Here is a 22,411-nt window from a genome sequence, read left to right as displayed (position 1 = left end):
CACCACTCACCAATCACCACTCCTCACCGCTCACCACCGGCGTGTGTCTCCCTCATCAGCGCGGAGCCGCACGCTGCCGCAGCAAGTGATCACCGAGTTCAACGCCTTTACCGTCGGCATCGGCCTGGACAAGGAGACCACGGTGGTGGTGCCCAACTCTGGTGAGATGTTAACTCCCTCGCCTTGTGTGCAGGAGGTCGTGGGTTCGATCCCGACCCTGACGATGCCTGCTGCTGTATATTTGGAGTTTGCGTCTCTCTCTCTTTCTCATCATCACGGTGGCTAGGAGATGTTAACTACCTCGCCTGGTATACAGGAGGTCGTGGGTTCGATCCCGACCCTGACGATGCCTGCTGCTGTATATTTGGAGTTTGCGTCTCTCTCTCTTTCATCATCATCACGGTGGCTAGGAGATGTTAACTACCTCGCCTGGTATACAGGAGGTCGTGGGTTCGATCCCGACCCTGATGCCTGCTGCTGTATATTTGGAGTTTGCGTCTCTCTCATCATCACGGTGGCTAGGAGATGTTAACTACCTCGCCTGGTATACAGGAGGTCGTGGGTTCGATCCCGATCCTGACGATGCCTGCTGCTGTATATTTGGAGTTTGCGTCTCTCTCTCTCATCATCATCATCACGGTGGCTAGGAGATGTTAACTACCTCGCCTGGTATACAGGAGGTCGTGGGTTCGATCCCGATCCTGACGATGCCTGCTGCTGTATATTTGGAGTTTGCGTGTCTCTCTCATCATCATCATCACGGTGGCTAGGAGATGTTGACTACCTCGCCTGGTCCGCAAGAGGTCGTGGGTTCGATCCCGACCCTGATGATGCCTGCTGCTGTATATTTGGAGTTTGCGTCTCTCTCTCTCATCATCATCATCACGGTGGCTAGGAGATGTTAACTACTTCGCCTGGTATACAGGAGGTCGTGGGTTCGATCCCGATCCTGACGATGCCTGCTGCTGTATATTTGGAGTTTGCGTGTCTCTCTCATCATCATCATCACGGTGGCTATGATATGTTAACTACCTCGCCTCTGAATGCTCCACATGGCGTTAGTTACCGGGGCGGCATGCCGGATCCGGAGAGTCATGCCGGATCCGAACCGCGAGCCGCTGCAGCCGATTGCTTTGAGCCTCAGAGGAGTCTCTACAATACTAAACACCGTGGGGATCTGACAATTCACGCAGCGTTTTTATTTCTCCTCTCTCCTCTCTCTTTTTTACGATCAGAGGAAACAAGAATATGCTCAGTGTAGTCGGCACTTTGCTTCGTTTTTTTCCAATATTTTGCTTTACGTAACTCCCCCCCTTTTTTAAATGAAAGATTTCACAAAATATTTCACGCTCTGTTCTCCTTACCCCTTCCCTCTCTCTCTACCCCCTCTCTCTACCCCCTCTCTCTACCCCCTCTCTCTACCCCCTCTCTTTACCCCCTCTCTTTACCCCCTCTCTTTACCCCCTCTCTCTACCCCCTCTCTCTACCCCCCTCTCTCTACCTCCTCTCTCCCTACTCCATGTCTATGTTCCCCCTATCTCTCTCCCCACTCTCCCGACGTCTCTTCCGTCACTCGTGCGTAGTCCTCTGCTTGATAAAGGAGCCCAGGAAGCCGGTTAAGGTACGGACCTCCTGTGCAACGATTCCACATTCTCACACACGCACGCACACACGCGCAAACGCGCGCACGCACGCACCCGCACGCACACACGCGCAGATAACAACCGCCATTCGCCACTAAGTGGCGGTGACGTCACCACGACGCTGTGCCAGGACATGTGCATCTTGAGGCCACGTGAAGTATCGAACGCCCGCCGGCAGGAGGTCACGGGGCAGACCCAGGTGCCACAGGTCGACTGACTGAGATGACTGGCTGATGCACCACCTGTGCCCCCTACTGTGCCAGACACACGCACTCACGCACGCACACACGCACGCGCACGCACACACGCATGCGCACATGCACGCACACGAGCAAACGCGCGCACGCACGCACCCGCACAAACACACGCACACACGCACGCACGCACACGCGCACAGCCTTATTACGGAATGTAAAGGGACCAAAAAAAGTGCGGTTAGCGAGCGCCTATTATTTTCCGGCCAGCAGGTGAAAATTGTGCAGGTTGGAAATTAGCATTTGTATTATTGGAAAGATCGATTGGGATCGCACGAAGCGGCAATTATTGCCCCTCTCCGACACACCGGTTCGCGCTGACGTAGTAACTTTCGTTCACGTGACACAAGTGTAGGGATGTTAGAGAGAGGGCCGTTATGCATGGCAGCCTATGGGAAAGAAACACAGTGGGCGGGGCTACGTGTGTGCACAGGGAGATGCCCTCTGCGACGTCCGAGCCAGACACCCTGGGGGGGGGCTGGTTCGGCGTTACGATCCCCCGGGGCCCCACCCCTCAAGGAGGGTTGGGTATAAAAAGGGGTCGTTATATGGGCTTAGTCAGTTATGTTATAGTTAAGCTAAGAAGTCGGAAGACGTCGTAGCTAGAGCCCTGGACTCCCCCTGATCGCCGCCCTTATCAGGGCCCCACGGGATCAGGCTCGAGCCAGCGGCGTGGTCCCGTGAACCAGAGCCAGTGCTCTGGGACTCCGGGTACCGTAGCCCGATTACCAGTGTCGGGCCAGACAGCCTCCCCTAGCTCTTTAGTGGAGGACTCAGGGGATAGGCTATGGATAGCTAGGGGTATTCCCTGAGTTATACGGGTGAGGGGGCCGCTACCCCCTCTAGTGCTGTCCTGTACTGGCAACTTGTTAAATAAATATACGTGTGCCTCAACTCCGTTGTCAAGCGTCCTCGACGGGTACTTCATCTGGCGTCAGAAGTGGTAAAAATGGAAACGCGCCATACAGCTCGGACCAGGGTACCACGAGAGGAGGACGCCGCGGAAATCGCCGAGCCCGAGACAGAGCAACAAGATGGGGTGCAGCCGGAGCCTGGCGCCTTCTCACCGGGACGTCAGCATGGAGAGGGGCCGCAGCCAGATGCACTACGACTGGCTCACGAACGGCTGGCGGAGCTACTTTATGCCGCTGCCGCCACACTGGAAGGCATTACGCGGTTGGGGGCTGGTGGTCCACCGCAGGGCGAGGAGAACCGGCGGCCGGAGCACTTTCCCGCCATTTCAGCGACTTCAAAATTTGAATTTCCCGCCATGGACGCCGCGGCTGTTCGGGGCGTGGCCAGCTTAGACATCGGCTCCGACATCGCCGTCGCCGGGGCTGCAGCGTCATCGCAGCCGAAGGATGCGTCATCGCTGCCGCGACAGGCGATGCCATCGGCCAGTCGCGCCGAGGCACCGCCAAAGGGAGGTGAAAGCAACCTGCGGGAGTCCACATCGACCGCTGCGCTTCACCAAAGACTGCCCCCGCTGAAAGAATTCATCGGTGCGGAGGGTGACTGGGGCGGCTTCCGGCGACGCTTCCTCGCCCATCAGGAGATGGCGCGGTGGTCCGACGAGGAGGCCCTTTGCGCGCTGCCGGCGCTCCTCGATGGGGACGCGCTCGCCGCACTCACGTCGGCGCCAAAAGAGAAGCGGGCTACACTACCAATGGCGCTACAGCTGCTGGCCGGGGTCTATGGACCTTCAGCCGAATGCCGTCAGCAGTTCTACGATCGCAGGCGGGGTGAAAAAGAGTCGCCTCTGGCTTTCCGGACAAGTCTTCTGGCGCTGGCAAAAACAGCCTTTCCCCGCATGGACGACGACGGCGTGGACGCAATGGTCGCGGAGAAGATCCTCCTCTTGGCGGACGACCTCGACATCGTCGTCATCGCACAAGGGGATGCAGAAATGACCTCCCTCCAGGCTGCGCGACTCCTCCACGCCAACCTTCTGCAGCAGCGGCGAAAGGCAAACAGGGCATCGGCTGGGCGTGCGGTGGCTGCAGCCACCCTTCCGTCAGAAGAACTTTATGCCGTCGACCATCGACGGCAACAGACGACGGGGGCGCGGCCGGGTCGGGACGGGTCGAGGCGTTTCGACCGTCCATCGTCTCCATCGGCGCTCCCGCGGTGCTTCAACTGCGGCATCCGGGGCCATGTCGCCTCGGGGTGCCGTTCTCCTCGACAGCGGGGGACGACGCCTCGACAGGACGCCGGCCCTCCTCTTCCTCCTCCCAAGCTCCAGCACCATGATCCGGCGAGTCGCGGCACCTCACATGTTTGGCCAACGCACCCACCTGTCGCACACTCTCGCACCGTAACGAACGGGGGGCCGGTGGGGCGCTGCGATGGACCGGCGCGGATCACTGCGGGGACTCAAATCGAGCCCGAGCGGTGGTCCGTGTTGGCCCATCGCGTGGTGGCCGCGGCGTCGGGATCGTCGGCCGTGGTCGGTTACATTGATGGGGTGGAGGTACGCATCATAGTCGATACAGGGGCATCGGCGACAATTATTTCGGAACTAATTTACAATATTCTACCGGTGCAGAGCCGTCCTTTGCTACCGGTTAATGTCCCTTTCTATGCCGCTAACGGGGGCTCTCTCGGCATCGTGGGACAGATTCGAGCGCAAATTTCTATCGGGGACATCAAATTGTCGGGGCCGATTTTTGTCTCCTCCTCACTGGCAGTTCCGTGCCTGCTGGGGACGGACTTCTTGGGCAGGATGCCAATTCGTATTTTGATCGACCAAGGATGCATTGAGCTTCCGTCGGGGCGACGTATGGCGTTCCTGCCTTCCCCTGTAGCGACTCGGACGGCGTTCGCGACGGTACCGGCGTTCGTCGTAAAAACAGTGCGTGTGCCGCCGGGGGCACAAATGCTGGTACCTCTTAAACTTCGTAGGCCCTTCGCTAAGGGTGTTGGGGATCAGGGTGTTGTGCTGGGGCCGTCTAGGGCCGGGGTTAATGGGCCTCATTTAATTCCGGCCCAGACCATCGTAAGGGGGGACGAGGATCCCTTCATCGCGGTCCTCAATGTCGGGTCGCAGACAGTAGTGGTTCCCCAAGGGACTGTGCTCGCTCACGCGACGCCGGTGCCCTGCGAGGAACCTGCCGTGAACCACATTGACACTGCTGCTCGGACGCACCCGCATTCGGACGGCGATGAAGGGTGGCTCGACGCGCTTTGTGCGGGATCGACGAACCTGTCCAATTTAGAGCGCCAACGGCTTAGATCGCTGCTAAAGGAATTTTCCGACGTTTTCAGTCGGAATAAATACGATTTGGGTTGTACTCACCTGCTGCGTCACCATATTGACACGGGTGACAGCGCGCCTATTCGCCAAAATCCTTTTCGGTTGAGTCCCGCCGAAAAGGACCATGTCAAATCGGCTGTCGATGACATGTTAGCCGCCGACATTATCTCTCCCTCTACCAGCCCTTGGGGAGCACCGATTGTCCTGGTTAAGAAACAGGATGGCTCGTTGCGGTTTTGCGTAGATTTCCGTCGCCTTAATAAGGTTTCGGTTGCCGACGCATACCCGCTCCCACGGATGGACGAATCGCTGGACGCCTTGGCGGGAGCGCGATTCTTCTCCACACTAGATTTACTTTCGGGATTCTGGCAGCTTCCTCTGGACGATGACTCGAAGCCTAAAACCGCTTTCCGTACACCGCACGGCCTGTTCCAATTCAACCGGTTACCGATGGGCTTACACTCAGCGCCGGCAACCTTCCAGCGGTTGATGGAATTGGTTTTGGCTGGATTGCAATGGGAATCGTGCCTGATTTATTTGGATGACGTAATTGTTTTTGGAAGAACCTTTGACGAACATCTCCAGAGGCTGCGGGCTGTTTTCCAAAGGATGCGGGCTGCTAATTTGAAATTTAAGCCCCAAAAATGCTATTTGTTTCGCGAGTCAGTGCGTTATTTGGGGCACATCGTGGGGCGCTCGGGTATTGCTACCGATCCCGCCAAAACGCAGTGTGTCAGCTCCTGGCCAATTCCGACCTCGGTGGGGGAGGTGAGGAGTTTTATTGGCTTCGCTTCATATTACCGACGGTTCGTCGCTAATTTTGCTACAATTGCCAAACCCCTACATGCTTTGACATCAAAAGGGGTTCGGTTCCACTGGGGTCGGGATGAGGAAGTAGCTTTCTGCTCCCTTCGGGATGCATTGGTGAAGGCTCCTCCTTTGATTTACCCCGATTTTTCGAGGCCGTTTTTGCTCGACACCGACGCGAGCAACACAGGTATCGGAGGCGTGCTTTCCCAGGTGGTTGATGGCGTGGAACGGGTGGTTGCGTACGGCAGTCGGGTGTTGTCTCCAGCGGAGCAAAAATATTGTGTCACCCGTAGAGAACTGTTGGCAATTGTTTTCTTCATCCAACAGTACCGCCCATATCTGTACGGTCAGCATTTCACTGTCCGTACGGATCATGCGGCACTGCAGTACGCCCTGAAGGTTCAACAGCCATCGGGACAATTGTCCCGATGGCTGGAGGTCCTCCAGGAATTCGATTTTGACACCACCTATCGTAAGGGCATTCGCCACACAAATGCGGACGCTCTGTCGCGCATGCCAACCACCTCCGAATGCGCATGCCTCCTGGGGTCGGGGCGTTGCAAGCCAGCTGGGGACATGACGGTTCCAGTCCTGGCGGCCGCCGCCGATGTTGACACATCGCTCCCCGATGAGATCGGGAAACAGGGAAGGGATTCCCTGCTTGGGTTGCCTGTGATTGAGTGGGGACGCCTCCAGATGGAGGACGCCTCCCTCCTCGCGCTGCGTCGTCGCGCCAGGGAGAGGGGGTGTGGGACGGGTGATGCCGACAATTGGGAAATACACGCAGGCTTGCTCATGCATTGGGACGGTAAATCCCACCGTCACCGGCTGGTAGTTCCTGCGGGGTTACGGGGTAAGGTGGTGTGGGCTGCTCATGAGCGCCTCCTCCACCTGGGTACCCAAAAGACCCTCGCCTCGCTCCAGCTGGATTTTTTTTGGCCGGGCATGACACGGGATGTCACGGATCTGCTGGCAGCATGCCCCCGGTGTGCGCAACGCAAACCACCAGCTCGGGAGTCGAACCCGCCGTTGCAGTCCATCACAGTCTCCAGGGTGAACGAACTCGTAGCGTTGGATATCCTGGGGCCGTTTCCCGCCACCCCTAGGGGCAATAGATATTTGCTAACAGGGGTCGAATACTTCACACGCTGGCCTATGGCCTGGCCCCTGGAAAATCAGTCGGCAGCAGCCATCGTGGACGCCTTTGTCCAAGGCTACGTCATGGACAAAGGTGCTCCGGAGCGGCTGCTGACCGACCAGGGTAAAAATTTTTCCGGGAACCTCCTCAAACAAGTCTGTGATCTCCTAGGTACAAAGAAGATTCGTACCTCTCCCTATCACCCACAAACTGACGGGATGGTCGAGCGTCTGCATCGTACCATCACGTCTATGTTGTCGCACCTGGTTTCGGAGTCACAGACCAATTGGCACTTGCAAATTCAAGGGGTCCTGGCAGCATATCGATTGGCCCCCCATGCTGCCACGGGATTTTCACCCTTCTTTCTCATGTATGGTCGCGAACATGACCCACCTGTTCGGGCACAGCTGCAGATCCCCGCGCCTCTAGGTAAAATAAAATTGGACGAGCACGTTAAATTTAACCTTCAAAAGCTAACTGAGGCGCGGGATCCTGCCATGCTCAATTCCCGCATGCGCCAAAAGGCGAATGAGCGCCTCAGACTCGCGCGCGCGCACGTGCTGCAGTGGAAGCCAGGGGACAGGGCATGGCTGCACTGTCCCCAGGTACCGCTTGTGACCTCCTCGAAACTGGTACGGCCATGGCGGGGCCCCGTCGAGGTGGTCGAGGTTTTGCGACCGCAGTGCGTTCGTATCAAGTGGGGGAGGCGCCGGTGGTTCGTTCACCCCTCTAGACTAAAACCCTTCGTTGCGGTGCGGGGCTCTGCTCCACACGCGCAGGGCCAAGCATGTGAGGGGTCGACCGACCCGGAGGGTCCGCCTCTGTTGATCTCACCTGACGTCTTGCCGGTTGCCCCGCCCCCAGGTTCTCCCGGAATGACGGGCTCGCGCACATCCCTCACGGGGGATGCCGAGGGTCCCGCCACTCCAATTGCGGACTCGCCTCGGATGGGACAGCGGCCACCGAATGGTCCGCCATCTGAGGTTGGCCCTTGTGACGGGCCTGCGGCAAGGACGCGCGCTAAAATGCGCAGACTCTTATAAAAACACTGGAACGCGAACAAGAAGTGAAAACGAAACGAAAATAAGAAAAAATTTTTTTTATTTTTTTTGCGTTTTCTGGTACACTTTCGTGTGCTATTGTTACTGGACGCTGCGTTCGTGTGGCGCTCTTGGCGCGTTGTTGTATTATGGCTGTGTGTGTGTGTGCGTCTTGTGTGCGTGTTGTGTGTGCGCTGAGGGTTCCGGGAAATGTACATATCTTGCCTCTACGGATTTCGTATTTATTCGGGGGGGGGGGCGCGTCGGTTTGTTCTCCCTTTAGGGGCATTGTTAGTGTTGTTGTTCAATTCTCGTTCTGTTAAATGAAAAAATGGGGCACACACGGGGGGAGTCAAGGGGTAAAGATTCATTTGTTGAAATTGTTGCAGCCGGGACGGCTGCGAGCTATGCGGGGGGGAGTGATGTAGGGATGTTAGAGAGAGGGCCGTTATGCATGGCAGCCTATGGGAAAGAAACACAGTGGGCGGGGCTACGTGTGTGCACAGGGAGATGCCCTCTGCGACGTCCGAGCCAGACACCCTGGGGGGGGGCTGGTTCGGCGTTACGATCCCCCGGGGCCCCACCCCTCAAGGAGGGTTGGGTATAAAAAGGGGTCGTTATATGGGCTTAGTCAGTTATGTTATAGTTAAGCTAAGAAGTCGGAAGACGTCGTAGCTAGAGCCCTGGACTCCCCCTGATCGCCGCCCTTATCAGGGCCCCACGGGATCAGGCTCGAGCCAGCGGCGTGGTCCCGTGAACCAGAGCCAGTGCTCTGGGACTCCGGGTACCGTAGCCCGATTACCAGTGTCGGGCCAGACAGCCTCCCCTAGCTCTTTAGTGGAGGACTCAGGGGATAGGCTATGGATAGCTAGGGGTATTCCCTGAGTTATACGGGTGAGGGGGCCGCTACCCCCTCTAGTGCTGTCCTGTACTGGCAACTTGTTAAATAAATATACGTGTGCCTCAACTCCGTTGTCAAGCGTCCTCGACGGGTACTTCACAAGCACCGAACTGATGGGTTGTGTCGGGTGGTGGTTGTGGCGATGGGTTAACGACACAACATTGTACATTCATACGCCATCTAAGCCCATAAACGAACTTTTATTGTGAAGACCATTTTTCCAGCCAGCTGTCCCCTTTGAAAATGCGTTGATGTGAGATGTTAAAGCACTCCGACAGACTCAGAATCTTTGTCAGAAGAGACATTTTTTTTAATCCGATGAGCTATGAAGCTCTTTTCCCACATATGTTTAGTAGTTTCACAGATGTCCAGATACTGTTCAACTATTTTAACTACGATGTTTTTGTTTACCAGGCAAGGCCCCAACTGAGCTAAGTAGGATATTTTTCAGAAGCGATCTGGCCATCATAAATGATAGCTTTGCTAAGTGGGCTTTTCATCATCATCATGTGGAAATTGATAACAACAGCCAAATGTTCTCAACGCGTGATGTCCATTCTAAATGTGAGAAATCCACGCGACCACGAGGAGAGAGACACGCAAACTCAAATATACAGCTGGTGTCAGGATTGGGATCGAACCCATGGCCTCCTGTATACCAGGCAAGGTAGCTAACATCTCCTAGCCACCATGGGACCCTGGCGATTATGAGAACGCCTCTGTCAAACGCAAACCACCATTAAAGCGTTACAAAGTTACACGCCTATGCGATGTTTCCACCTTGTCATATACGGTAAATAAAAAAAATCCCACGTAAAGCCTTCATCAGACTGTTGGGGCAGGTGCTGTTAGCAAGCAGCACCTATGAAGGCTGGCACAGCACACGAGGGGGTGGGTGGCCAGCCGCACGCCTGGCCGTCTTTGTCTCCCTGGTGGCGATGTTTACTACACATCGCTACACCAGGTGCTCATTTGAGGTTGAGTCGATCAAGGGGAGACCCAGAACCGGTTCAGATAATCGTCACCAGTGTCGGTGGCCGTGAGCAGGAATCGAACTCGGTTGCCCGTATTCGTAGCGCAGCGTAGCGCTATCCACAACAACGGTTTTTGGGTGAGATTGCGTAAATGTGTCGTTAAACCCGCCACCACCCGACACAGCCAATTAGTAAGCCAACTCTGGCTGTCTGCCTGATGATGCTAGTTTTAATTACTGGCAAAACGTCACCGTACTCACCAAGGCCGTAATTATTATATATATATTGGGGGGGACACCCCTAAAACGCCTCCATTATGGATAATATTGGTCGCAAAAGCACTACTACGTGTTGAAACAGCATAGTGATAACCGCTACGACACCACCGCTCCTCATATATGGTATACACGTGCTGTTTGGTTCTTTTGGTAAAGTCACGTAGTTAGAAATACGTTACTTTACCGAAATAACCAAAGAGTATGGATTTCTGCAGTCACTAAAGCTTCAAATCAAGATTGGTACACACGTGCATACAGATATACGATGTCGCACTTGTGATAATGGGAATGCTTTTTTTTTACAGGAGAAAGATTCGAAAGAAGCCAAAATGGGAGGAAATCACGATTCGAGGTAATTTGCGTTGCCCAGTCGCTGGATCTCGTCAAGGAGCAATAAACCATCTCTATCACGTGAACTCTGTGGTCGTTATCGCAGCAACAGTAGCAGCGGCGGCTTTTGGCTAAACCGTCGAACAAAGATGGTGGTCACCGCATCATCGCGTTGCACTTTCAGATGCGCTTCTGCGGTCATCTTGAATGCTCTTCCTGCCGATATTAGAAAGCTGCTAAAGCTATGCACTTTTAAATCATCCCCGAGATTGACAAACTGATTTCTTTCAAACAGTTTTTGTGTTTAGTGTGTTGTCCTTCCCCCACCCATTTGATTCACGCGGTTGGCTACGTATAGTGTGAAAGATGTTTAATGTAAATATCACTGGTAAGACCACTTATTCTGTACTTATTTCACCATCTGACACTTTCTTAGCTCGATGAATGAGCGTCTTGATAAGAGCAGATTTCTGTGCGGGGTGATCGTGTGACGATGCATTAAGATAGGCGTCAGTATGCATTTTCTTTCGGTAAATACCGTGTGTTCGTTTACCATTTCTACCCCGTCCGAGCAGAATATCCAGAAATGGTAGAGTTCTGTCAGCTTCCACTTCCATAGTGAACTGGATGGATAGGTTTTGCGAGTTGAGATGATTTGGAAATACGTTCAGTGTATCTTTGCCGTGTGGCCAGACCACCAATGTGTCATCCACATATCTAAACCAAGCAGACGTTTTAGCGTGCTTAAAGCTATTGCTTTTCTTTCAATATATTTCATCTACGTGACTTTACCAAAAGAACCAAATAATATGGACTACCCATAGACTCAACACTACCCATAGACTCAACACTAACCATTGCGTCATCCTGCAGCACAGAGAACTACCGTCACGGCCTGCGTTGGTAAAAATCTTTCCCTTGTATCTCACCCCGCCCTCTTCAGCGTGCGCCATGTGCCTCAACCCGACAAAAGGTGAGCGTCTGCTGGAGTCGCCCTCCTCCACGAAACTCACTTTTTACCACTTACCTGGTGAGGCCGCCGCGGTGGCTAAGAGATATTAACTACCTCGCCTGGTATGCAGGAGGTTCTTGGGTGCGATCCTGACCCCGACGATGCCTGCTGTATATTTGCAGTTTGCATGTCTCTCTCTTTCATAATCATACCAGGCGAGGTAGCTAACATCTCCTAGCCACCGTGATAACTACGTCGCCTGGTATACAGGAGGTCGAGGGTTCCATCCTGACCCTGACAATGCCTGCTGTTGTATATTTGGAGTCTGTGTGTCTCTCTTTCTCTCCCCGTGGTAGTGTGGATATTTCTCCAGGTCCCCCGGTTTCCCCCTACACGTTGAGAATCGAAGTCATGCGTTCAGAGTAATTGGCTCTACATCTCCACGTGATGATGATGATGCTGCTAAGCCGCCACTTCGTTGAGCGATCATTTGTGATCGCCAGCGTCGTTTCTGAAAAAAGAGCTACGCAGCTCAGTGGGGCCCTTACCTGGTCAAATAAAATAGTTCGTCGTTTTAACTTAGGGCCCAGCTTAGGAGGAGGAAGAGGGCCTTGCATGTTGATCCATTCTTTCCGATCTCCACATTAACTCTTCTCACGCTTGGGCTCTCCCCCTTAACGCTCTGCCGGCTTCACGTTCACTCCACCTCTCTCGTTTCTCAGTCTCCCTTGTTCTCCTATAACGCGGCGGTGGTAGCTGTTGCCTTCCTGAAGAATACCGCGTTATGGAAAATCGCTTTAGAATGAATAATACCTCCTATAATCACCCAGGAATGTCTGTCCTTAACGCTCGCGACGTCACTCCACATCGACCAGCCCCCCTCATTAATAATCATGAGCGGGTGACGTCACTCAATATGGAGTACTCCCCTCCCCCTCACTAATAATTATGCACAAGTGACGTCACTCCACATCGAACAGACTCCCTCATTAATAATCATGAGCAGGTGACGTCCTCCAAATGGACAACCCTCCCATTATTATTACCTACTATGAGCCAAAAATGTCCGTGTGCAATGATCGTGACGTCACTCCACGTCGACCACCAGCCCCCCATCATTAATAATCATGAACAAGTTACGTCCTCCACATGGACCCCCCCTCCTCATTAATAATCATGAGCAGGTGACGTCACTCCACATGGGGGGCCGAGGCGCCTCCTCCCCCCTCCTCGGCGTCAACTCACAACCCTCACTACAAAGGCAGAACCCTCACATCATGCAATCTCCGTAACGCTTTTGAGACATCAAAGTAAAAAGGACGTCATGATGAATAAGGGATTATAACCTTAAAAAATGAAATAGCTCTGTGTCACCGCGCCCTTACACATTGCACACGCATTAATGCAATGAATATCACTGAGCGGTCTGCTTTTCACTTGCAAGTTTCAGATTTACTGCAATACACCCGTCCTTGCAAGGGCAATAGACGAGTATATAAAACAGGAAGGTAAAGCACAGTCCGCGACTGGTACAAAAACTGACACCTTTATACAAAGGGTAAAAACCTACTACTATATTTTGCCACTGGTAAAGGAGATGTCTCATAGTGTAAATGCTTACCCTGAGCTCTCAATACTCTGATAGTGCGCTGTCTTTGAGTTGTACGCTTTTTGGCGTCATCTGGTCCAACACCAATGGAGACTAGGCTCTAAGAAAAGCTGTCTCGGGTGTGGACCAATCAACTTCAAGGACAGTGCATATCATTATCATCATCAGAGTTTATTTTTGTTTGCATTTTGACTGCTTGTGTTGTGGTTATTGCAAACATTATGCCTTGTATAAAGGTGTCAGTTTTTGTACCATTTGAAAGGGTAAAAACCTACTACTATATTTTGCCACTGGTAAAGGAGATGTCTCATAGTGTAAATGACTACCCACAGACTCAACACTGCCCATAGACTCACACTGCCCACAGACTCAACGAACACTCCGGCTATGTTAGCTCAATGTTGAACCCAACGTTCGCCCAACGTTTTTGCCGAGCGCGTGGCCGTCGTTCACCTGTCCCCCCCCCCCCCCCCCCCCTTGTTGCCGTTCTCCGGCCTCGTGGTCCCGCAGGTTGAAGCGCGACGCCATGGTCCGGCCACGCCGAGCGGCGATGCCGGAGTAACCGCCGCGCTCCTCCCCACGCTGCTGCTGCCGCCGCCGCCGGCAGGTAGCAGCGCTCGGAGTGTACGCAGTGACCGATGATCATAGGGGCCGTCCATAAATGACGTCACCCGATTATTTACCCCCTCCCCCTTCGTTACACGGCGTCACAAAAAGTCAGACCCCCCCTCAAAAATGACGTCACAAAGCTCTGCCCTCCCCCCCCCCCAAATAAAACTTGCTTCAAATCGCTTTAAACTATTGTCATTGTTTCTAGATTTGAAGCTTTCGTGACTGCAAGGATTAATATTCTTAGGTTTTTTCGGTAAAGTCACGTAGGTAAAACATTAAAATTAATAAAAGTAAAATAAAATAAAAATCACGACGTTTCGGAGGCAACACAAGCTTCCGAAATGTCGTGATTTTTATTTTATTTTACTTTTATTAATTTTAATGTTTTACCTACGTGACTTTACCGAAAAAAACTAAGAATATTGTCATTGTAGTGCGTAGTTAATGTGGCGCTGCACTCTGATTTTGTAGGAGACAACATTTATTAAAAAGTCTATTTAATTAAGTATAACGTGTTGTCTATATTAATTTAAAGTTGCGCATTTTGATGTGACGTCACATTTCTCAAAGCCCCCCCCCCCCCTCGTCACACATCGTCACAAATGTCTGACCCCTCCCCCCCCCTAGGTGCGTGACATCATTTATGCACGGCCCTATAGTAGTAAAAGTAGCTACATATGTAGCTACGGGCCCCGCACATTCAAGTGCCCTCGCTAAATGCTTTTTTCAATCTATCAATTCCGGTTAAGTGATTCTGCACTTGCTCTATTACTATAGTACTATACTGCCTTCAACTTTTATGAACGACTGGGTGTTTAAGGTTAGGGATTTGTCATATTGTCTGGCTGTATAGCAAATAAAAAAAATACAATTACTTTACTATGCAAGTTAAAAATTAGTGTTTTAATCTTCTTGGTTCTTTCGGTAAAGTCACGTAGAATGGAAATAATAAAATAATAAAAATGAAACATCATAAAATAATTCTCACGACGTTTCGGCCACAACGCAAGCAGCCGTCCTCAGGTGGAGAACAGGTCTGTCGAGAAGACAGAGTCTGAATGACACACCCCAGGCTTGGAGCGTCTATTTAAGCTGGGATGGAGGGGGGAAGAGCGCCTTGACAAAATAATTTGCATATCAAGAGGAATTGAGCATATTTATGGGAAATGCAGATATGCGATTAGTACTACTTGTGAAATGCGTAGGAGGTTTGGCGGGGGGTTTAAAGTCATATTATGCCCGTGCATTATGCAGGATTAACAGCATCAAAGGCAGGATTCTGGCTCAGCAATCATTGGAAGGACGTAATAAACCATTTTGGATCTTAACTGATTGTGTTCACGTTTACGGTGACTTTCAGACCGCAGTCCACTCACTGGCATTGACTATATATCTTGTATTCTCCGCAGGGAATGGATTCTTTGCTCCACTGCAAGTCTCCTACCACCACTCTCCCATTGACATATGTCGTTGCTTCCTCTTAGTATCTTTCACACGACGGTCAATGGTATAGTGTATAGCGGATTGTATAATAATAAATAGTATATAATTGTAATTTTTAATGCAATGTACAAAGTAATATATTGTATCGTAATTGTATAGTGAATATACAGCAGTGTGATATACAGTAGGGTGGGTAGAATAATACATAGTGTAATATTACAATGTATAAGGTGGTGTATAGTAATACAGTATATAATTTAATGTTGGGTTTGTCTATGGCAGTATATAGTACGGTGTAGACTCGTGTGATGTAAGAGAATACAGTTTAGCTGGAAGCATATTATATTTTTGCGACATAGCATTGTAATGTATTACTTACTGTTAGTAGCTCAGCTTATTGGAGAGTATATTTAGTATACTGATGATACTATGTAATTTATACTTTAGTTGTTTACGTGGTGGTTTAGTTACTGCAGCCACATACTATTAACATTCCTTCCCTTTATTAATGTTACCCCTATCTCCTCCCTTTGATGCTGCTAATCCTGCATAATGCACGGGCATAATATGACTTTAAACCCCCCGCCAAACCTCCTACGCATTTCACAAGTAGTACTAATCGCATATCTGCATTTCCCATACATATGCTAAATTCCTCTTGATATGCAAATTATTTTGTCAAGGCGCTCTTCCCCCCTCCATCCCAGCTTAAATAGACGCTCCAAGCATGGTGCTGTTTCATTCAGACTCTGTCTTCTCGACAGACCTGTTCTCCACCTGAGGACGGCTGCTTGCGTTGTGGCCGAAACGTCGTTAGAATTATTTTATGATGTTTCATTTTTATTATTTTATTATTTCCATTCTACGTGACTTTACCGAAAGAACCAAGAAGATGAATCCCTGCAGTCACGAAAGCTTTAAATCGAAATTTAGTGTTTTAATATTTACGTGTTATTTTATTTTATTTTGGGCCCCTTTATAACATATGCTACAGTCCCCACACTAGCTTCATCCGGCACTGCGTATACGTACGTGTGTTTGTGTACGTTGAACTTCTTTCACACCACCGTACACACGTAGCCAATCGTGCTAAACGAAGGTGCGGGGGGGGGGGGGGACAACAAACTACACACAATGGGCAGTTATAAAAAAAAATAGTTTTTTTATTTAGTATGTTAGTGTAGTGTATAGTAGTGTAGTATATAGTGTAGTGTATAGTATATTTTAGTGTATAGTGTATTGTAGTGTGTAGTAGTTTATTGTAGTGTATATCAGTGGAGTATATTGTAGTGTATACTAGTGTATAGTGTTTTGTAGTGTATAGTATATTGTAGTGTACAGTGTATTGGAGTGGAGTGTATTGTAGTGTATACTAGTGCATAGTATTGTAGTGTATAGTGTATTGCAGTGTATAGTGTAATGTGTGGTGTATGGTGTAATGTGTAGTGTATAGTGTAATGTGTAGTATATAGTGTAATGTGTAGTGTATAGTGTAATGTGTAGTGTAATGTGTAGTGTATAGTGTAATATGTAGTGTATAGTGTAGTGTATAGTGTAATGTGTAGTGTATAGTGTATTATGTAGTGTATAGTGTAGTGTATAGTGTAATGTGTAGTGTATAGTGTAGTGTATAGTGTAGTGTAATGTGTATAGTATAATGTGTAGTGTATAGTGTAATGTGTAGTGTGTAGTGTATAGTGTAGTGTGTAGTGTAATGTGTATAGTATAATGTATAGTATAGTGTGTAGTGTATAGTGTAGTGTATAGTGTAATGTATAGTGTAGTGTGTAGTGTGTACTGTATAGTGTAGTGTATAGTGTAATGTATAGTGTAACGTGTAGTGTGTAGTGTAATGTATAGTGTAATGTGTATAGTATAATGTATAGTGTAATGTGTAGTGTAGTGTATAGTGTAATGTGTAGTGTATAGTGTAATGTATAGTGTAGTGTGTAGTGTAATGTATAGTGTAATGTGTAGTGTATAGTGTAGTGTATAGTGTAGTGTATAGTGTAATGTGTATAGTCTAATGTGTAGTGTATAGTGTAGTGTGTAGTGTAATGTATAGTGTAGTGTATAGTGTAAAGTATAGTGTAATGTGTAGTGATTAGTGTAGTGTATAGTGTAATGTGTATAGTCTAATGTGTAGTGTATAGTGTAGTGTATAGTGTAGTGTATAGTGTAATGTCGTCCACCACCGCACTGCTGGCTCCGTGCCATCAAAATGCTCACCCCGTGCCGTTCCCCTTGGCTTGCAGGGTTCGCGTCGTGATCAGCAGGGACGAGGAGGATGGAGTCTTTTGCCGAACAGCAGCACCCGGCGCTGTGAAATCTTCTCCTTTTCTAAATCGCCGTCTCCCCCCCCCTATCCCCCCCCCCACGTGTATTACTCCTACACGATTCCTTAGCATACACTCACATACACGCTCCGCACACAAATACAAAGGTCCCCCGTGTAGCCTTGAACAGACGTTTGGGGCAAGTGCTGTTAGTAGCGAGAAACAGCAGCGCCTATAAAGGGCGGGCATTGTGGCGCATGAGGGGGGGAGGATGGGGTGGCCAGCAACTACACCCGGCCGCCTTTGTCTCCCCCAGTGGCGATGTTGGGTGGAACCGCACCAGGTACTCATTTAAAGGCTGAGTCGACCTAGGGGAGGCCCAGCACCGGTTCAGGAAATCGTCACCGGTGTTGATTGGCCGTGAGCGGGAATCTAACGCGGGTTGGCGGGTTCGTAGCACAGCGCGCTAACTGCTGTGCCACCGCTCCCCACACATCAACGCACTGTAACAGACTGCTATGAGCTGTTAGCGAGCAGCACCTATGAAGGCCGGCACGGCACACGAGGGGGTGGGTGGCCAGCACCACGCCCGGCCGCCTTTGTCTTCCTAGTGGCGATGTTTACCACACACAGCACCAGGTACTCATTTGAGGCTGAGTCTACCTAAGGGAGGCCCAGCATCGCTTCTGATAATCCTCACTGGTGTTGGCCGTGAGCGAGAATTAAGCTCGGGCTCGTAGGGCAGCGCGAATCGCGACACCACTACCGTTCCCCGCACACACACACGCACGCACACGTACATATATACATACACAAACGTATGATCACCAAATTCAAATAAAATTTAGTGCAAATGAAACGCGCGTTTGTTTGAATGTTCACCACAAGTACTGTTTGCGGTTAATGCAGACTTGACTGCCTTGCAATAGGTGTGTGCCTATTTGGTGTTTGAACATCTCAACACAACTCCGGTTTTATTGCCAGAAAGGGTAACACCACCTATTCTTATTGTCATCATTTTTATACTGGCAAAAATATCCCCCACGGATATAGCTGCTCGACCCAAGCGATACGTGTTCTGATGCTTGCATTGCCCTTGTACTGTTCGCCTTTTGGCGTTGTTCTCTGGTCTAACCCTGGTACAGAGACGAGGCCATGAAGAAGGCTGCTGTCTCCGGTGTCGGCCAATCAGTTTCAAAGCCAATGCATGTGCAGTGAATCATTTCAGAGACACTATTAGGAGGCAACAACGTTTATTCTACACGACAAGACGACACCGTGACACACGGGACTAATACGCCTGTCCCTCACTCTTGTTACCCACGGGACTATAATACACCGATCTCTTTCCTATACGGGATAACTACAATCGGGTCAGACCAGCCACGTGCTGACTGACCCACGATGTCGAAGATGGAGACGTAGCACATCGGTTCCACTTCACCCACGGACAGCCCTGATATGCGATCGGGGTTACCCTTTTATCCCTCTCGGCGCGACCTGGCTCCACCCTCGGCCGCGCCCTCCTCGAACATTTCTGAAGATTCCGACAACCTCGCACATGCGACAACTCTCCAAAAGCTTCTCGGCTACACTGATCGTATCCCCCTCGGTCACCTGATCCCCCAACCCCTCACCCCAGCCCATCACGCACTTCACCCGGAGCCGGAGTGACTCGTCCTCACATCCCCCCTCCGCCAGCAGCCCTCACCACGTTCCCTCGTGGCCAATAATGCGGCAATTCCTCGCTGCGCTGGCGGAGTGGCTGCTATTCCCTATTCTGTCGGTAGGGCTCCTTTGACTCTTTCTGTTAGCACCCGGTACCACGCCCTCAGTGACCCACTGCGGTACTGCACGGTGTGCTAACCTCTGTCCTCATATTTCCTTGTTATACTGCACTCAGCGCTATGCGCCGTTGTGATCCATTTTGCTGGTAAGAACTTCCTGGTTACAGCAGCCCACAGGGGATTATTGTGTCCGTCGTGCAGGGAGGGGCTGGGTGGGGAGGCGAGGGTGGGAAGGGGCGGGAGGGGCTGGATGGGGAGGGGAGGGTTGGGCTGGGTGGAGGGTGGGGCTGGGTAGGGAGGGGCTGCTCACCCCGTGGTGCCCTTATAAAACTCAACGTTTAACCTACTCACGCCGGCTTGTGCCCGCCCTCACAGTCGGGCATATTTGCGGAATACACCACGCCGCCGCTGACCCTGGCCATTGACAGAGCAACACAACGTTTCTACCAGCTCCCTCCGCAGGAATGTGTTACATGACTACACATGTAACATTATTATCATCATCTTCAGAGCATGTTTTGCCACAAGTACTTCGTGTGGTTAATGCAGACTTGATTCCTTTGCTAGAAAGGGTAAAACCTATTATTATTATTATTTTTCATCACTTTGATACCGGCACAAAAAGCCACCCTGATACGCGTGGGTGCGGTTAAGCGCAGCTCTGCAGAGGGATTTGCCCACAAACCTCGCCGCACCCAGTGTCACACAGAATGAGTGGGCAGACCGTGGTTTAAATATTAAATCATAATAAACTCAGTTTCATGAAGCGAATTTCGTCAAGGAGCTATAAACCATCATCACACCAACTCAGGTGGTCATCATCCTCGCAGCAGCAGACGCTTTTGGCTAAACCATCGAACAAAAACGGTGGTCACCGCATCGTCGTCATGCGGCGCTTTCAGACATACTGTCTCTGCAGCCGTCTGGAATGCTCTTCCGATATTATAAAGCCACTGGGATACACTCTTAAATCATCATCTAGATTGACAACCTCATTTCTCTAGGACTGCTTTCTGTGTTTAGTTTGTTGTGATTCTCTCCGCACCTCCAATTAGCACGGTTGGATACGTATGGTGTGAAAGAAGTTCAACATACGTTACACTACAATACACTACAATACACTACAATAAACTAGACACTACACATTGCGCTATAATACACTATACACTACACACTAAAACACACTACTATATACTACACTATACACGACACTACTATACACGGCACTATTTTAACGGTCACTATCGGGGCAGCCTGCTGGGTTTGCATCCGTGAACCTCTGCAAGACAATGGGCCACCAGGCCAGACATCGCGACACCCACGACGACGCCGATGACGACGACGACGACGTCGTAGGCACGCACCCCCGGAGACAGTCCACGCTCACAGAAAAATAATACTCACTTTATTTATTTACTTAATTATTGCACGAAACATTAAAGAAACACACAAACAACAACAGACACCGTGTATTGAACCCTGGAATCTCGCCAGCGGCAAGAGATGCGCTTGGGGTGGAACCGGTGAGTTCAGCTGCGAGGAACCAAAAATCCGCTTCAGCTGAGTAAGCCACCAGGACTTACAAAAGGTATTTTACAGGTCACACATTCAAGACAAAGATCCCTACCAGTATAGCCTTCACAGACTGTTGGGGCAAGTGCTGTTTGCGAGAAGCAGGGGCTGTGAAGGCCAGAACTGTGGCACTTAAGCACCACCCCCGGCCGCCTTTGTCTCCCCCAGTTGGCGATGTTTTTTTTTTTACACATCGCACCAGGTACTCATTAAAGGCTGAGTCGACCTAGGGGAGGAGTCCAGTGTAACCAGTTCAGATATTCGCCACTGGTCTTATTGATCATCAGCGGGGAATCGTACTCGAGTCGTCGGGTTCGTAGCGCTGCGCCAACTGCTGTGCCACCGCTCCCCCACACATGAACACATACACAATAAAACAAAGACCCCCGTATAGCCTTAACAGACTGTTGGGGCAAGTGCTGTTAACGAGCACCTTTGAAGACTGGAACCGCACACAAGGAGGTGAGTGGCCAGCACCACGCCCGGCCACCTTTGTATCTCTAGTGGCTGTGTTTGCACACTGCACCAGGTATTCAATTGAGGCTGAGTCGACCTAGGGGAGGAGGCCCAGGACAGGTTCAGAAAATCGTCACTGGTGTTGGCCGTTAGCGGGAATCAATCTCGGGTTGCCGAGTTCGTAGCGCAGCAAGCTAAAGTCTAACACTACTACTCCACACACACACGCATACACCTGAGCATTCTAACAACAGTAACCCGACAACAGCAATGAGCTTTGTGTTTGAGAGAGCAGAGTGCTTCAGACACAGTGACGAGAGACCTCTCATCTCCTCTCAGGACAGTTAAAATGGCACCCCCAGCGGCAGCTGCCCCTGTGCGTCACAACGTGACCCAGCACCTGGCCTGCCAGTTGGCAGGAGTGTGCGCCAGTAGGGCAGCCGCTGTGAGTCGTCGTCCCGATCAGACCACGACGGTGGAACTGCGCCCCGCGTCTCGCTGTAGGCGGGAGGGGGTGGCGACTGACACGCCGGAACGTCGGTCTGGAACGCGACCGCTGTGCGGGCCACAGCGGCAACGTCACCGTCGCTTGAGGCCGCCTGAGGCCGTGCGTCTGTTCGGACGCAGCGGTACCTCGTTCGGCCTCGCGATTCTCACGACAACGATGACAACTACGACGACAATGACAACTACGACGACAATGACGGCAATGATGACGATGACGACAATGATGATGACAACAATGACAACGACAATGATGACGACGACGGCGATGACGACTGCAACCGTAGCAATGGACTCCAGCGCACAACGCAGTCGTAGCCTTCTATGATCGCACAGCCACGATGTGAAGTGCCGATGGAGTTTAGAGTTAGGCCACATGGCGCTATCGTTGGGGGAAAAAAATCTTCCCCTCTAGCGCACGATTAGTGCGGGCGAGACGCTGGCAGTGACGGAGAAATAATAATAAAAAAACTAAACTATAAACTATCTATTTTACCAGGTAAGGTCCACTTAACTTTATAGCTCTCTTTCAGAAGCCCTGACCTGGCTATCACAAACGAAAGCTCAACAAAGTGGCTT

General features: G+C 50.9%; 1 protein-coding gene across 2 annotated transcripts in view; it reads left to right on the top strand.

Moving 5' to 3' along the window:
- LOC133361153 (uncharacterized) overlaps window positions 1-18,372 on the top strand; it is a 30,821-nt gene extending 12,449 nt beyond the window's left edge. The window contains exons 5-10 of one of the 2 annotated variants that reach the window (XM_061580018.1): window positions 60-161; window positions 1,584-1,621; window positions 10,597-10,643; window positions 11,565-11,594; window positions 13,693-13,789; window positions 17,493-18,372. In XM_061580018.1, coding sequence (XP_061436002.1) covers window positions 60-161; window positions 1,584-1,621; window positions 10,597-10,643; window positions 11,565-11,594; window positions 13,693-13,744 — 269 coding nt within the window. In that variant the 3' untranslated portion in view covers window positions 13,745-13,789; window positions 17,493-18,372. The remainder of the gene's footprint in view (window positions 1-59; window positions 162-1,583; window positions 1,622-10,596; window positions 10,644-11,564; window positions 11,595-13,692; window positions 13,790-17,492) is intronic. The other variant, XM_061580020.1, reaches the window with a different exon arrangement.
- Window positions 18,373-22,411: the final 4,039 nt, after the last annotated feature.

Source organism: Lethenteron reissneri, chromosome 71 (genome assembly GCF_015708825.2).
Source record: "Lethenteron reissneri isolate LAM-NWPU_2019-01 chromosome 71, ASM1570882v1, whole genome shotgun sequence".
Lineage (NCBI taxonomy): Eukaryota > Metazoa > Chordata > Hyperoartia > Petromyzontiformes > Petromyzontidae > Lethenteron > Lethenteron reissneri.
This window is presented reverse-complemented; position numbering and strand designations above follow the sequence as displayed.